Source organism: Ursus maritimus, unplaced genomic scaffold (assembly GCF_017311325.1).
Source record: "Ursus maritimus isolate PB19 unplaced genomic scaffold, ASM1731132v1 scaffold_18, whole genome shotgun sequence".
Lineage (NCBI taxonomy): Eukaryota > Metazoa > Chordata > Mammalia > Carnivora > Ursidae > Ursus > Ursus maritimus.
The window spans coordinates 21421319-21438735 of NW_024424230.1; the positions used below are offsets into that span (position 1 = coordinate 21421319).

Sequence of the window (17417 nt, forward strand, 5' to 3'; positions counted from 1 at the left end):
CTGGGGCTACTTAGTGTCATATTCCTAGTAAATGCACAGCTGACCATATATCAGTCCTAAAAGACTCCTGGGAAAAGAAAGACTATCTCTTTTTCAAGGAATCTTTATTCCTTCCTATAGAGGATACTCCGAAGTATACCGTTTTTGCTTTTGACCTTACAAGAAATAGAAACGCATCAGGGGACGGGAGTTAAGAGGAGATCACATAAACAATATCTAATATCATTCCAGGTCAAGAATGAAAATAGAAAAATTAGTGGAACTGCTGCAGGAGAGATCACTAGTGACATTAGAATAATAGGCATGGCAAGAAAAATGTAATAGATCACCCAGTATTTCAAATACTTTTACCTTGGAATTCTGGACGAGACCGATGTCCCCAAAACAGCACTGAGAAATGAAGACATGTTTTCTTTTTTAACAAATTCAAGAATCAAAGAGACACTGTCTATTTATCCACTCCAAGTCAGCCTAGGCTTACTAACATATCAACTTTGTGCATCTGAATGGAATTTCATCAAGTGTATACAAAACACTGATTATCTCTACTATCTCACATTGGTTAAAAGACCTGAGTTACAATAACTAATTCTAATATACCATGACTGTCCATTGGCTTCCATGTTCTGCCCAGCCCTGGTTCCCAAAGAGGGCAAGCTAAAGCTATCATGGTTGGGGGTTGGCGGGTAGAGCATATCATGATATGGAACTTGGTCATTTCACTACATGGCCAGTTGTATACAATAAAAGGTATCCAATTTTCTTTTGGTGTGTTTTTTATGACAATATAAACTAGCTAAAAACCATTTTATTCAATTTAATTTAAAAGTAGGATAGTCTCATTTTATGAGATTGATTTTGACACAATGATTGTGTTTTTGCATGGCCTTATAGTTTTTTTTAAGATTTTATTTATTTATTTGAGAGAGACAGAGAGAGTGAGAGAGAGAGAGCACAAATGGGGTGAAGGGCAGAGGGAGAAGCAGACTCCCTGCTGAGCAAGGACCCCCCCCCCCAATGTGGTTCTTGATCCCTAGACCCTGGGATCATGACCTGAGCCAAAGGCAGATGCTTAACCAACTGAGCCACCCAGGCACCCCAATTCTGTGTTTTTTTAAAGATTTATTTATTTATTTGAGAGAGAGAGAGGAGAGTGAGTGAGGGAAGGGGGAGAGGGAGAGGGAGAGAAATCCTCAAGGAGACTCCCTGTCAAGTGTGGAGCCTGATGTGGGGCTCAATCCCTGGACCTTGAGATCATGACCTGAGCCGAAATTAAGAGTTGGCTGTTCAAATGACTGAGGTACCCAGGCACCTCCCTTTATTTATTTATTTATTTATTTATTTGTTTGTTTGTTTGTTTATTTATTTATGAGCTGGGGGAGGATGGGAGGGGCAGAGAGAAAGGGATAGAATCTTATTCAGGTTCCAATCCCAGCACAGAGCCCAACACGGGGCTCAATCTCACAACCATGAGATCATGATCTGAACCAAAATCAAGTCAGATGCTCAACCGACTGAACCACCCAGGAGCCCCAGTTTCTAATAATTAGAGTTTGTCTAGCAAACTTGAACTCTTAAATGCCATAATTACAAAGGTGGAGTTGGAGATGAATGTGGAATTAAATAATAAATGAGAGCCCTGGCAGAAATTCTGGAAAGGCTGTTCCAGGCCAACCTTTTCTCTTAACAAATAAGGAAACAAAGGATTTTAGAAGATTCAGTGAATTGTTAATTACTAATAAAGATCAAATACCAGAAGTCTTATTTATCTTCTCTTATTTCTAAGCCAGTGACTTCTGCAATATTTTGTATAGCAAACAAAATGATGTTGATGGAAAGTTTAGGGTGAAAACCATGTAGCAATGCATTACTAGAGAAGGAATAGTTGACTATACTCTGCCTTTTAATGGATGTGAAAAACAAACGCAGAGACACAGTACTGTGGGTAAATAGCATAAAATACGTGTAACTACCACTAAAAAATGAACACTTAGATATCCAGAATCAAAATCAGGTAATTTAGTCTCAGATGAATAATCTTGACATAAGAATCAAATTCTTTAAGACTGAATTCTAATATTTGAAAGTAATTATAATAGTTACTAAGGACTTAGCAATTCCAAACATTATATTTGGCCTCTTAAGTTAAAACCTCATAACCACCCTTAGAAATATGTGACATTACTCTCTACATTTTGTAAAATAAATAAAGATTTAGATTAAGTAACCTGCCCTAAATTGCACCACTAGTAAGTGGTATGACGGAGATTTATACTTAGTCTGGTATCATACTCCATGCTTTTAGCAACTTATTGTAATAATGGCTCAAAAGATCAATATTAACTCAATAGGAAATGGACTATAGTAGTCCACATGCTGACTCCTTCATGCAGCCTGAATTAAGTCTAATATTTAGGAAACGTGGACTTCACATGGTTCAATTATAATATCATCTTATATTTCATTCTTTTCTATGTACATGTAAGAAAGAAACAAAGGAAACAATTTTATCCAACTTAGATCTATGAAAGGTTAATAGTGTTCTCTTTATAGCATGGCATAAGAAATAGTTTTATTCAAAACTAGCCAAAAGAAAAAAAAAAAAAAAGAAGAAGAAGAAGCTAACTATGGGAAAATCCTTTAGTGCAGTGAAAAACATTGAATATGATACAAAAATATCAGTAATACCAGTAATACGTTAATCTGATTTGCTCTCAGCTTTCTTATTTCTGTTTTTCTGTGTGTATGTTTATATCATGATATATATTATTCAAAAACCTTCAAGGATTCCCAGCCATCAATAAAGTGAATAGAATCAAGTCTAAATTCCTAGACATGGGATTCAATGTTCTCCATAAAAATAGGTTCAACTTCTCCTTCCAGATTTATCATCTGCTATCATTCTACAAATGGTTATCTCCTGAATATCTAGCAAAAGAATCATCTCTACAAGGAGTCTGCAAATTTTCCACCTAGAACTGACTTATTCCTTGTCTGTGCTGATTTGGAACTAGATATACTTACCTGAATTTGCCATTCCTGGCCTTCTGTTAGTCATATGGCTACATGAATGAACTCTCTGCTTAATGGTATATTTCAAAACAAAGAATGTGTCTTCTTTGTTTTTTCCTACAAACTATTATTCTGCAGAAATTATAAAACAAATAGTAGCAAAATGTAATTAATTTTGTAATATAAGTAATATTTAGTCAAACTAAAAATGTTATAATAATAAATTCTTGGTGATGAACACAATTCAGAAACCGTTTGTTTTAAAACAAAAAAAAAATAGTTCTCCTTTAAACAATATGAATTTTGAAATATTTCTGTTAAAATGCATTTCAAGAAAAATGAATATGATAGAGAAAAATCATTCAAAATATACTTTAGTCCAACTGATTCCATTAAAAGCCAATGCTTCTAATCGTACAGATATTCAGAGTTCAGGTCTATCCAGGACCCAGAGTCATTTAATCGCAGTTAAACGAATGAACAATAGATTGAATTACCAATTGATCAATTCAATTAGGCCATTAAGAAAACTGAAATAAGAGTTTCAGTGTACGGGCCAGTTATTTCAGTCAACCTAGTGCCCAAAGCAGATTTATAATTCAGCAATTCAATCTACCGCTTGGCACTCAGATGTCATGAGAACCGAATAAAGTGAACCTGACGATCCCAGTGGCCCTCAATACCTCGTACGTTCCCCATCACATGCAACAAAATACTTCAAACCATCTCAATCTTACTTAGTGTTGTATTATCAATATTTCAACAACAACAACAAAAACCCTTTACGACAATTTACTACTAACTTACTCTGTTAAAAATGTACAATTCCGCATAAGCAAGAATTCAATTTCTGTCTTAAAACATTGATCAAAATAGTTACTGATTTCCCTACCTTTGAATGAAATAAGTAATTATTCATTTAATCTGGAAAATATAAAATGTTATGGGGAAATTTTAACCAGGTATGACATTTCAAAGTTTGCAATTTATTTTGAACATCTTAGCACCACTATTCCACACCCAATCCCAGAGAAACGTGCCACCCCCTAGCTTTTACTGAGCCCGGATTCTATCCTCTCCCTCATATGCCCTACGTGGTGTGTTTTCGAGAACTACCTTAATTAAGATCTCGTCCCTCATCTTCGCTTCTGAATCTTGGCTGATACTGGTTAATTCCGCACATTCTACCTTACCTTCCTCGCTTCAGTTTATCTTCCTTACCTCCAGGTTTTCCACTCCAACACTTCCCGTGCCCTATGGCCTTGTTAAAAAGATGAAGTGCAGGTCCCCTGAAAAGCTATTATGTCTCCTTTCTCTGTGCTGTGCTGATTCTGCTCTTCTGACCTGCTGTGCACTTCCTTGCTTTTCAAAATCGGCAGCTGGAGTTTCTATGTGAGGGAACCACTATATTTCTTCCTTCACAGTACAGTCTACTTCCTTTGTCTATTTTTTTTAAGATTTTATTTATTTATTTGATAGAGTAAGAGAGAGCACAAGCAGGGGAAGCAGCTGGCAGAGGGACAGGGAGAAGGAGGTTCCCCACTGAGCAGAGAGCCCAATGCGGGCCTCAATCCCAGGATCCTGGGATCATGACCTGAGCTGGAGGCAGACGCTTAACCAACTGAGCCACCTAGGCGCCCCATGTTTTCCCCACTACGCTATTGCTGTTTTAGGGCACAGTCTCCCAAGTTTGTATTCTTAGCAACCAGCATGATGGCAGGTATATAAAATTCACTCAAAAGTTTGTTGAATTATTTAGTGAATACATTGAAAAGCAACATTTTGAAACAACTACTTGATTCTTAAAATCTGAATTTAATGGATCTCAGTTACTTGGTGATATCAAGCACTTAATATATAAAAGGGGCAACTTTTATTTTATATGAACTTGAGTAGGAATACCAAATTATATATTAATTAGTAGTAGATAATTCTCTACACACATTAGCATTTACGTTTCAAACTAACAGATAGATAACATCATCAGTCAAGATGGTACTTAAATGACCATGAAGAAGAATTTATTTTTAAAGAATGGTGACTATTCTGATATGACTTTAATGCTTACAACACATATTAATAATCTGATGTTTTCTTATTTTAACTGACTCCTTCTTACCTGATTAAATTAGCATTAGAATTGAGAGCGGGTCATCTATCTATGTAATTTATTATTTCCTCAAATCAGTACTTACAGAAAACAGAAATTGAGTCAGAAAAGATTAGCAAGATTTTACAAATGAGAAAATCATAAATGGCAATTAAAAGAAACTGGGATTGACCATCCATCCATCCATCCATCCATCCATTCTCTTACTCAATTTTGTACTTGTCATGGATTTGTGTATTTGACCTCTAAACCAACTTGCAAACTCAGTGATAAATGGGACAAACATATGCTCCTTCAGCAGATCCTCTACATGGTCAATAGTATAGGAGACAGGTTTAACCAAGTACAACAATAATGAGTGTGTGTGTGTGTGTGTGTGTGTGTGTGTTACTTCAGCTCATAAGTCCTTTTTAAAGTTTGTATTTGAATTCACAGAACTTGGAGAAAATTTCTCATTAGCTCTAATAACTTCAAAAAATTTGTTTCCATTCAGATAAAAAATATCCATACACCTCCAAAGTACCCCAACATATTCTTGATTTTAGCCAAATTAACAATATGAAATTTGGCTTTAAATAAATCTCCACAGATTATAATGCAAATGTGTCTTACAAGGTGAACAAATAAATGTAAGTGGTGATTTAATGCTTATATCTCTGTGTCTTTCAAAACTTCCTATTTCAGATTTAATATTTAATTAGTCCAACATTATCCCTTAATACTTCTGGAAAACAGACCTTTCAGTCATATTAAGATAGGCTAACATAGTCTTGCCAATTTTCTATGTGGCTTACCTAGGCTTCCCATCTGATTGACTTAGATGCATTATTAAGGACATGTGAATATAAATATTTAAAATTTTTGTGTATCTAATGGATGCCTAAATAGATGCATGTGTGTGTTGGGAATAAATGCTACATTTGCATCTGTCACTGCCTAGTGGATGGAAGGAAATCGTGGTGCTGATGGATATTGACACACTGAAGTCAGTATCCCTGTGACTGATGGAGGAAAGAGTACACAAAAGAATTAGAAGAGGCTTCAAAGATGTCCTTATCAAAGTACCTGGGAATGTTCGAATTGTCAGTTTACTTTTGAAGAGACGTAGGAATGTTACCCTCTACCTAGCTGAAGGACTTGTGGTAACTATACACAGCATGCAGAGACAAGAGCCAACATCAATGCTTTGATAGGGAGTCTGTCACAATGACTCAAGTGTGTGTCTTCTTTGTGATTCTCACAAGTGAGTCTTTGTAAACCCTCCAAGTGCTATTAAATGAGAAAGTAGATATTACATAGATAGAAGATAGTAGCAGTTATTGCAAGAGAAGAGATGTTAGAAAATCTCCAGTCTAACCTCTGGTTGTTTAGGAGATGAAAAGGAGCCCACAGTCATACATTTGCCAGAGAAGAGAAAGGAAGATAAGAGATAGAGAGAAACTACTTTCCTTATCATAGTATCAGTCACACTATATTGTAATGATTTACATGTCCATGTCACCCAAACTCTAACAAGCCAGGCTCTGTGTCAGTCTTAATCATTGCTACATCCCTGTACATAGCACAGTGTTTCTCAGAAATGAGTATATGAATTAATGAGTAAATGAATCTTCAGTATTAACCTGGGGAAGGTTCTTAACCTTGCAGAGCCTCACCTTCATCCTTTGAAAATGGGGATAATAGTCACTACTTAGAATGCTATCAGGGGAAAATAAAATAATACATTAACAATGCTTAGCAGTGAGCTTTACAGTAAGAAGCACTCATTGTGTATTAATGGATGTGTGAATGCATCCATGAATGAAGCCAGATATATAAGGAAAATATGTATTTCTCTGGAAACTTCAAATACAAGACTGGGAAGAGTAAGAAAAACTTTTGGCTTACCCTCAGCTAATGGCTCATTTAGAAAGAAGGGGGGAAAATGTAAAGCAAACCCCCAGAACTTAAAAACAATCACAAAGCATTTGTTGAAGGGAAAATTGTTGTTCAAACTACTCCAAAGAATATAATTCTGAAGAAAATAAAGAGGACAGTCATACCTGACAGAATTCTGACTTCTGCTTCATTTCCTGTTCTTGAGCTGGCGGGATTCCGAGCTAAGCATCGATAGATTCCAATGTCCCCCGGTTGAAGTCTGCTGATCTGCAAGGCGCCAGAGGGCAAGACCACCACTCGGGAATCTCCTGGGATAGGAGTCAGGTCTTGTTGGTTTTTTTGCCAATGTATTGTTGGCATAGGCTCCCCAATGACTTCACACTTGAGTAGCACTGTGTCTCCCATAAAAGCTGTGACAGATTCTGTCTGGGATAGGAACCTTAGTGGTCCTAGGGGAAAAACAAAGAAGAAAGGATAAATCTTTCAGATAAGACAGAATAACCACCAATAAAAATAATCACACCTGTATTCTTTATAGAAAATTGTATTTTATGTTTTGTCAAATTTCATCTCACTTGTTCTTCATATTTTGGTGCATTATGTGTCTGATATCACAATAGTTTCTGTGGCTAAAAAAGGATAAAAAAATTGCTATTAATCTCTAGAAGCTTACTATTTTGTTAGTCTTCGTTCATAAAACAGCTTTGTAAAATAAACAGAATACACAAGATCATCCTAATTTTACACACAAGAAAATCGAGGTTCAGAGAAATAGAATCCTACACACAAGTTCACACAATCCTGCAAATAAGACCTGGTTCTTTTTTTGTTTTGCTCTGTTTTTTTAAAGTAGGCTCCAAGCCCGATGTGGGACTTGAACTCATGACCCTGAGATTTAGAGTTATGCGCTCTACTGACTGAGCCAGCCAGGCACCCCACAATCTAGTTCTTTTGAATCCTGGTCCTATGTGCTTCCAAGTACATGGCTTTGGACAGAGGACTATGAAGTTAAGGAGATTCACGAAGGACTGGCCATATGGCATAGCCTACAGCAATTTCAAGAAAAATGGGTGCCATTAACCACCAATTATAGTAACAGAACACTCTCGTATGGGTTGACTGCCTAAGGTAAATGATCATCAGTATTTGCCAGTTATAGTTGTGGTAAACTGAGAAAATGAACTAGATTAGCTTGTGTTTCTAGCCTGGCTGGTGATCCACTCTGTATGATTCCTTTGGTAACTTTTTTTCGTTTCTATGGGCTATAATATGGGATAAGAGCTAACTCGACTCACACAACCATTGTAATGTTCATGTACAATAACACGTGGAAAAGATGCATTCATATGATGATTAAGCAAATGTAGGGAAAAGGAAAAAGGAAATGACAAAAAGAAAATAAATGGCCATTACTATGAGCATGGTGAAAGAGAAGTCTCCCACATCATGATGTTTTACATGAGAAGGGTAGAAAATATTTTGGTCTTGCCCTCTTGAGCCCCCTTTTTGTGACTAGATGGATATTTATGACTCTAGTGTTTCAACTGTGAAAACTTTTTAAATGATTAAACATAAACATATTTGAATGAATTATGCCATCACTGATAGAACATTAGCAATTTTATTTTCTAGAGTTCATTTATTTAAATAATTTTAAATTCCTTGATTCATGTTTCATTCATTACAGTTATATTCCAATATTTTGATTTTCACTTCAGTCTTATTGGAATTGTTTTCATTGTGTGTTCATTTCATAATAAAATTTAATTCATTCATCATTTTGGGGTTCACCTCAAGGTTTCCTGATCATATTTTATGTTATTGTGATTTTTTTTAATTTTATAGATTTGTTTTAATTAAGTCAAAATTTCCTAGGCCCAGGATCAAATTTTACCAATAATTTTCCCATCCATATGTAGTCAATAACAAATTCTACTTGTGCTCAGTTTTAACTACTATTAGTTTTATTTTGGGTCTGTTAATTCTCACAAACCTAAATTTCCTTACAATCTGAAAAAAATTTGTTGGAGTCAAAAGGGGAAAGACAAGATGACTTAGTTAAAACATCATAATTAAATATGGGAGACAATCAGAAATGCCATAAAGAAGCCTCCTTCCCTAGGTGAACGTGGAATTTCATATCTCTTTCAGGGATCAGAGTATTTAAACCACCAGATAATTGAATCTATGAAACAGGAAATTATATCAATATCACATATGGAATAGTTAGAAGCTGCCAAAGATGGTTTGCTACTCATTATACCTCCATTTACATTAATAGACCTGAAGATCTATAAATGCAATATTAAGGCTGTTCTTTAGTAAGAATGATTAATTCTAGACCATGCAGAACCATTCATACTTGTGCAAATATTAATTTACCAATTGAAATCTATCCCAAACGTAAGGTACTAAAATTAGTCATCTGGATCCCCAGGTAAGGCTCTAGAATCTGGATCCATGGATTTGTTTGTCTCCACACTACAAATATATCTACAGGGGGTGCCAGCCACATGCAATTCTATTCTTATTTAGTATCCAGAATTAATCTATAACTATGCTAGATTTACCACTGAGTAAAGACCAAAAGGAATCTGTTAACTTGTGTCCTAGCTCATTGTTCAAAGTCCAATTTCTATACTCTTTGTAGTGTAGTGTCTAGAGTCTATTCAAAATAAGTACATTAATCTATAACTGCTAAAGTATAGATTTAAAGCATGTCCTTAAACAGAGAATGGCCGTATATACTACATAAGGCAACACTGCAATGGATAGTTAGCCAGATGTTTTGAGGGTTATGTAGGACAATAGATTTTAAACAATTTTTTTTTATTTAATAGTTTTCTTCTTGGTCTCCACTTCCATATTTTATTTTATAGTTAAGGAAATAAAGTTGGGAATAATTTACCTATACACACAAATTATATGTTTTATAAAATATAAGAATAAAATATTTTTAATAAGTTGGTAAAATATCTGGATACTTACATATTTTCAGCTATACACTCTTGTATAAGTTATACACAATGGATAAAGTTCTCAATACCTAATTTACATTTAAATGTCTGTGGTGTTTCAAAAACTCACTATATTCTAGATAATAAACACAACAGAAGAGAATAAAACATTAAATGAAAGGGTATAAGCATACCTTGGTGATATTTTAGGTTCAGTTCTAAAGCACCTCAATAAAGTGGATATTGTAATAACATAAGTCAGATGAATTTTTGGTTTGCTGGTTCATATAAAAGTTATGTTTACCCTCTATTGTAATCTATTAAGTGTGCAATAGCATTATATAATATAATTTAGAAGTGCTTTATTGCTAAAAATGCTAAGCATCATTGGCGCTTTCGGCAATTTTTTTTGTTGTTGTTTTTTGGTTTTTGTCAGTAGAGAGTCTCACCTCACTGTTGCTGGCTGCTGACTGGTTGGGCTGCTGAAGCCTGGGGTGGCTGTGGCAATTTCTTAAAATAAGACAACAATGAAGTCTGTCGCATTGATTGATTGTTCCTTTCATGAACGATTTCTCTGTAGCACGTGATGCTGTTTGATAGCATTTTACCCAGAGGAGAACTTCTTTCAAAATTGGAGTCAGCCCCCTCAAACTCTGCTGCTGCTTTTTCAACCAAGTTTATGTAATACCCCAAATCCTTTATTTTCATTTCAATAATTTTCACAGCATCTTCACCATTAGTAGATTCCATCTTGAAAAACCAGTTTCCTTGCTCATCTGTAAGAAGTGACTCCTCATCCATTCGAGTTTTATCATCAGACTGCAACAATTCAGTCATATCTTCAGGCTCCACTTCTAATCTAGTTCCCTTGTTATTTCCACCACTTCTATAGTTACTTCCTCTACTGAAGTCTTGAACCCCTCCAACTCATCCATGAGTGTTGGAATCAACTTCTCCCAAATTCCTATTAATGTTGGTATTTTGACTTCTTCCCATGAATCATATATGTGATTAGTGGCATCTAGAATGGTGAATTCCTTCTAGAAGGCTTTTAATTAACTGCACTGTTGCATCAGAGGAGTCACTATCAATGGCAGCTATAGCCTTATAAAATGTATTTCTTAAATAATAAGATTTGAAAGTCAAAATGACTCTTTGATCCATGGGCTGCAGAGTGGATGTTGTGCTAGCAGGCATGAAAACATTAATCTTGTTGTGGTCTCCTCCAGAGCTCTTGAGTGACCAGGTGCCTTGTCAAAGAGCAGTAATATTTAGGAAATGATTTTTTTTTTCTGAGCAATATGTCTCAATAGTAGGCTTAAAATATTCACTAGCCATGTTGTAAACAGATGTGCTGTTATCTAGGCTTTGTCGTTCCATTTATAGAGCAGAGTGGGATTAGCACAATTCTTAAGAGCCCTAGAATTTTCAGAATGGTAAATGAGCCCTGGCTTCAACTTAAAGTCACCAGCTACGTTAGCCGCTAACAAGAGTCAGTATGTCCTTTGAAGCTTCGACTTCCCCACTCTAGCCACGAAAATCCTAGATGACATCTTCTTCCAATAGAAGGCTGTTTTGTCTACATTAAAAATCTGTTGTCTAGTGTAGCCTCCTTCATTAATTATCTTAGCTAGACCTGGATAACTTGCTCTTTCCCCTCGCATTTTGGTATTATGGAGATGGATTCTTTCCTTAAACTTCATCAAACTATGCCTGCTAGCTCCAAACTTTTCTTCTGTAGCTTCTTTACCACTTCTCAGCCTTCACAGAATTGAAGAGATTCAGGGTCTTGCTCTGCATTAGGCTTTGGCTTAAGAGAATGTTGTGGCTGGTTTGACCTTTTATCCAGACCACCAAAATTTTCTCCATATCAGCAATAAGGTTGTTTCACTTTCTTATCATTTGTGTGTTCATGGGAATAGCACTTTTAAATTCCTTCAAGAACTTTTCCTCCGCATGCACAATCTGGCTGATTGTTTGGGGCAAAAGTCTTACCTTTCGGCCTATCTTGGCTTCTGATGTACCTTCCTCACTAACCTTAATAACTTCTAGCTTTTTTTTTAAATATGAGAGATGTATGACTTTTCCTTTAACTTGAACACTTAGAGACCACTGAAGGATTATTCATTGGTCTAATATCAATATTGTTGTGTCTCAGGGAATAGGGAGGCCCAAGTAGAGGGAAAAAAGATGCAGGAATGGCCTATTGGTGGAGAATTCAGAGCACACAGAACACTTACAGATTAAGTTTGCCATCTTATATGAGTGTAGGTCATGGCGTGTCAAAACAACTACAATAGTAACATCAGAATCACTGATCACAGATGAGCATAACAAATATAATAATAATGAAAAAGTTTGATACATTGGAAGAATTACCAAACTGTGACATGGAGACACAAAGTGAACAAATACTGTTAGAGAAATGAGGCCAATAGACTTGTGTGACACAGGATTGCCACAAACCTTCAATTTGTAAAAAATGCAGTATCTAGGAAGCAAAATAAAGTGCAATAAAATGAGGTATGGTTGATTTCAAACTGATACTCAACAACTGGTTCCTTTATGTAAACTTCAACCAGTTGGAAGGATCATACACAAGACATAAGACTGTATATTAATATAATTAGACTTAATGGAATTGGTTAATATTCCACATGCTTTTTTAGTATGCACTCTATGATTATTTAGTATTTTAATAAATGAGGTCAGAATTGTATCCTATTTAAAATTTAATGATGTAATAATGTTTGAAAATTTCAAATAGTTGATTATTTGACACAGTGAGAAATTATAAACATGATTTGTAGCTTTTTCTTTTTTGTATCTGCAAAGCAAACCCAACACATCAAAAAGCAATTGTAAGTTTACAAAGCTCTATATGGCTTAAATTAATGCTCCCAATATTGTGCCAATTTTAGCACTCACATCTCTTGGTGGTGTAACAACCCAGCAACAGTATTAAAAGAAGAAGTTATAGGCTATCACCTTAGTACTATATTTTTAAGGCATGAGTATGAACACCTAGTAATGAACATTAAACTCACTGCAACTCGTAAGAATGAAATACAGTATTTTCAGAAGAGCCATTTTATGCTGTAAGGCCATACAAATGACTCCTGTGCTTCATTCATAGAGAGATACAAGTATAATTTTAACTAGGTCCTCGTGAAAAATAGCTTCCTGATCCACAAGAGCCTTTTCTTGAAAAAAGTTGGATTCAAACACATCTGATCCATTGTAATCATAGCGCAAGTGGTCTTCCTATCTCTACTCTTTTCTCACCCTACTATATCCCAAACATAGTAAAAGATCACTGTTTCTAAATCACCAAAGTTTTTGCTTCATTTAAGAAACTCTAATGTCCCAGTTTTTTCTAGTATTGTCTTATACCCCAAATACTGCTACCCAAGCATCTAGCACAAGGTACTTTCCAGGCTCATCTTCCACAACTCCTGCAAAATAATTCTTGGATCTATTGAACTGGTCTACTCCCTAAACCTGCTTCCTCTTAATTGTATTTCTCAAGTTTCCTCTAAAAAGGAAAACATCTACCTATCAAAGCTGTGGTTATTCATAAGGTACTGACTCAAAAAAACAAAAACAAAAACAAAAACAAAAAACCCTTTTCTCTAGTCTTGCCTCCTGGAAATCATCTCAGAATCTTTTGAATTTTTACAGCAGTGATAATTTACAGATAATATGACAAAGCCAGTTATACAAATAAAAGACTGAAAAGTGTCTATGGTTTGTATATGTCGGGTCTTTTGGGGGTGGGGCAGGGGTATCTTATGCCTCCAGAGTATATCAAATATCACCTGAAAGAAAAACAAAATACACAAATATTTGTTGAGGTTCTAGGTGACTCTAAATGTTTAAAAAGAGCATTGAGATATATAAATGTTGATAATTGCATTTGAGTGTTGGCTCTATCACATCCTAGCATACTCTTTGGCAGTCTGGGATGGTACAGAAGGAGACACATGGGTTGGTCAGATTACCTGGGGTCACTTCTCTGCTTCACCATTTAACCAGCTGGACAACTTCGGGCAAGGTCTCAGTTTTAACATTTGCACTATTATAAGTACCTTTATAAATCACCTCACTTTATCCTCACAACAGACCTGTAAGTGTCACTGTCTCTACAGATGGAACTAGAATAGGAGCAAAACTCATTCAAACGTTTACAATATGTATGATTGTTTGGTTTTTTTAAGTTTTAGTGTTGAATTATCGTATTTCTTAAAACGCCTTATTTCCCCAACCCATGGAAATGTCTCAAAGAGTTTCTTCTATGGATCAGTACCCCCCGCACTCCTCAATCCCTAAGTAGCTGCACAGTGCGGGGTAAACTCGGCTGTTTAGTAAGTACTCTCAGGGACAAACCAGCCTAAAATATGGCACTTTTAAAAATACCACACACATTTTCTTTTCTTTTTCTTTCTTTCTTTTTTTTTTTTTTTTACAAACTTAATTTTTGATACTTTCAGGAGGCCTTCACTGTTACCCTTAGAGAAAAGGCTGTTTCCAAGAATGAACTGCAGTCAAGGTTCCTACCTTCACACTTGGTCTGACCCAGGATGCTACGGCAGCTTTCAATCTAGCAATACCTGGACTCCTTGGAAGTGTCTCCTACCAGTCAAAATGCAGGTCCACACAATATCTGCACCTCCGTGCATTAGCAAAGACCAGCACCTACTAGGGAGGTATTACTTTGGGAACTATTAAAAGGAGAGAACACATTGTTTTGCATTTGGAGAAGTCAGACATGTATGGGAGCTCCATTTTATCTCCTGTCCCAAAAATGATAAACACAGACACTTATAATTCAAATTTTATAAGTTCCTAATAGTCAGTAAAACTGCCTGAGCTTCAGTATCAGAAATTTTATAGACGTCAACTATCCTAATTATAGTTGTACAGTAAGCATTAAGTGCTTGTTAGCAAGAGATATACAACCATTATGCAAGTACCATGGAGAAATGGGTCTCACCCTGTTTATTTGGATTTTTGTAAAAGATCCTTCAGTTATTCTTTAGTACTAATTTTAACAGTGAAAGGATTCATTAAGGGTCCATTTATATATGTTACTTTGTTAATGTTGCTCAAGGCCTATTAAACAGCCACAACCACAATTCTTTCCTAGAACATTTACTACCTACCCATGCAAGAAGGAGTAAAGTTTACTCTCTTAAGCTCTTCTCTAACACAGCACTTGAATACCTGCGATTTAACAGTGCCCAGTGCCATACCAGAATTCTCAGTTCCTCAGAGAGGCCTCCCCCAAGCCTAGATAGAACCAATCATCTCTGTATGTCTCCTTTGCAGCACTTACTTCAACTGTAATTAATTAGCTATGGCATTGATTTAACAGTCATCTTCCCGGCTAATCTGTAAAATTCCACAAAAGCAGGGCTAAGTCTATTGTATTCTGCACTCAGACTTAGCAGAGCACATGACATATCATTGTCCATCAAATATTTGTTGAATGAAAAATATATTATCCATAAGATATTTTGTTTAGGCAAATATGCCAGACTCCAAACACTGGGAAGTCTAGGAAGGACAGCAATGGCTAAAGAGGCATACAGAGAGGGAGAAACCAGGTATTTCTTCAGGGGATGTGAAAAACATCAAAGGCTAATATACTTACATGAAGTCAAACCATGAAGCCTTTCATTTGAAACTGATTGTGTATGGGGGGGGGGGAGGCTATGCGTAGTGCATCCATGAACCTTTTAACCAAGCATCATAAGTTTAAATTGTCGACTAGTGATATACATTTTGAATGAAATTTTCCCATCCTTCCTTCCTTGCAAATCACTGTCCCAAGGAACAACGTTATCAGTGGTGCCCGGGCCAGCCCCCACCCAGCTGGGACAGCCTGAGCAATGGCTGCAACCATCAATCAGGTTCCAGCCAATACCTATTTCCTCAGGAGCCAGGCACAACCAAACTGTTGGCTGTCACCGAGGCAGTAGAAATGTTAATAGCAAAAGCAGCAAACATTTTTCATTTAGGCTTTTCCTTTGTGATGCTAAAAAAATGAGGTAAAATATCACCATGGCAATGAATGAAAAGCTGCTAAATCTGCAGGGACATCAAAAGTGTTAGGCTCCCAGAATTAAAATAATGAGAACAATAGTCTCTCTGGACCCTTCCACCCATGCATACACACACCACACAGACTATGAGAAATCTTTCCATCGGATCCAGACAGTCAGAAAGTTTGAACATCTTAGCATGCGCTTTCATTCATTGAATTCTAAACTACTTTGGCTTTTAAGCAGAAGTAGAAATAAAGCATTTTGCAGTCCAGGTTTATGCCAAGACTCTTTGCCTCTAGGGAGGCCTCCCATCCACCCGCACACCCCTAGACTGGGCCTATTCCTTTTTTAAAATTCTAATCTGAAAATGGCACATTCTTCTGATTTGCCCTCTAGCCTCTTTGGCAGACTATCAGGATCCCCATCTCCTCCTATGGAAGGTCTAATTATTAAGTAATTAAAATTCATTTAATAAAAAGAGACTTATCAATTGGGGGACAGACTTTGGGGTTGGAAACATGCCTCGCTTTTAAATATTCAGCAACGTGGCGATATTCTACACCTGCCAGAGAACTGCTATAAATGCTTTGTTTGCTCCAAATTAAAGCCTCAAGGCTACGTCCCTTCAAAGCCAGGACCTTGTTTGCCCTCGTTTAATTCGCAAATTAGCTGAAGGGAAGAGAATTAAGGTAATCTAAAGAGAAATTCTCCAGGTTTGGTCTTTTTCAGAAGCCAGAAGACCAATAAAGGATTCTTAGAATTTGTTATAGCACATTTCTGCCAGTATGTCCCTCCGAGAATTATCATTTCCCTTCTTTATTTTTTCCAGATTTTTGTTTTAGCTTCATTTTCACTGGCAAAATTACAGACTTCTAGGTAGTTGGCTAAAGAAAAGTTGCTCCAACATGGCATTGTGAAACAAATCTAGTGAGAATGTCTGGTGGGTGCCAGCCATACTCACCTGGTGTGTGATCTTATAAGAAACATCCATGTGGGTAATTAGTTGAACCTCAGAAGGATGTAACAGAAGTATGAAATGAAAAGGAAAATCGTACAGGCAAATTACACAGTTTGTCGGTCCTGCTCTACAAGAATGGCAGCACACAATGAACTCATCCCCTAGGCAAAAAGTCGTCAAGGAGACATGCCATCAGTAAGTGTTGCTCAGAATCCCCCCAGAGGTCTGTCCACTATAAATGCTCTGAAGGACTGGTACTCTTCCCAATCCTTGAAGACTAATTAGACATAAGGCTTGGAACCAGGTGGTTATTTGGGGTTTCCTATAATCTATGGGAGATCAAGAGCCAGTTTGAATGCTGTTCTATCATAATCTCACCAAGCAGCCTTGCTGGACTCCTGGTCTTCAAATCCATGTAATAATTCAGGATTCCCAATCCATCTTTCTTAAAAAAA

General features: G+C 36.4%; 1 protein-coding gene across 1 annotated transcript in view; it reads right to left on the reverse strand.

Moving 5' to 3' along the window:
• Window positions 1–17417, reverse strand: part of DCC (DCC netrin 1 receptor) — a 704420-nt gene that overhangs the window by 580634 nt on the left and 106369 nt on the right. The window contains exon 3 of the mRNA XM_008693128.2: window positions 7165–7449. Within this exon, the coding sequence (XP_008691350.1) occupies window positions 7165–7449 (285 nt within the window). The remainder of the gene's footprint in view (window positions 1–7164; window positions 7450–17417) is intronic.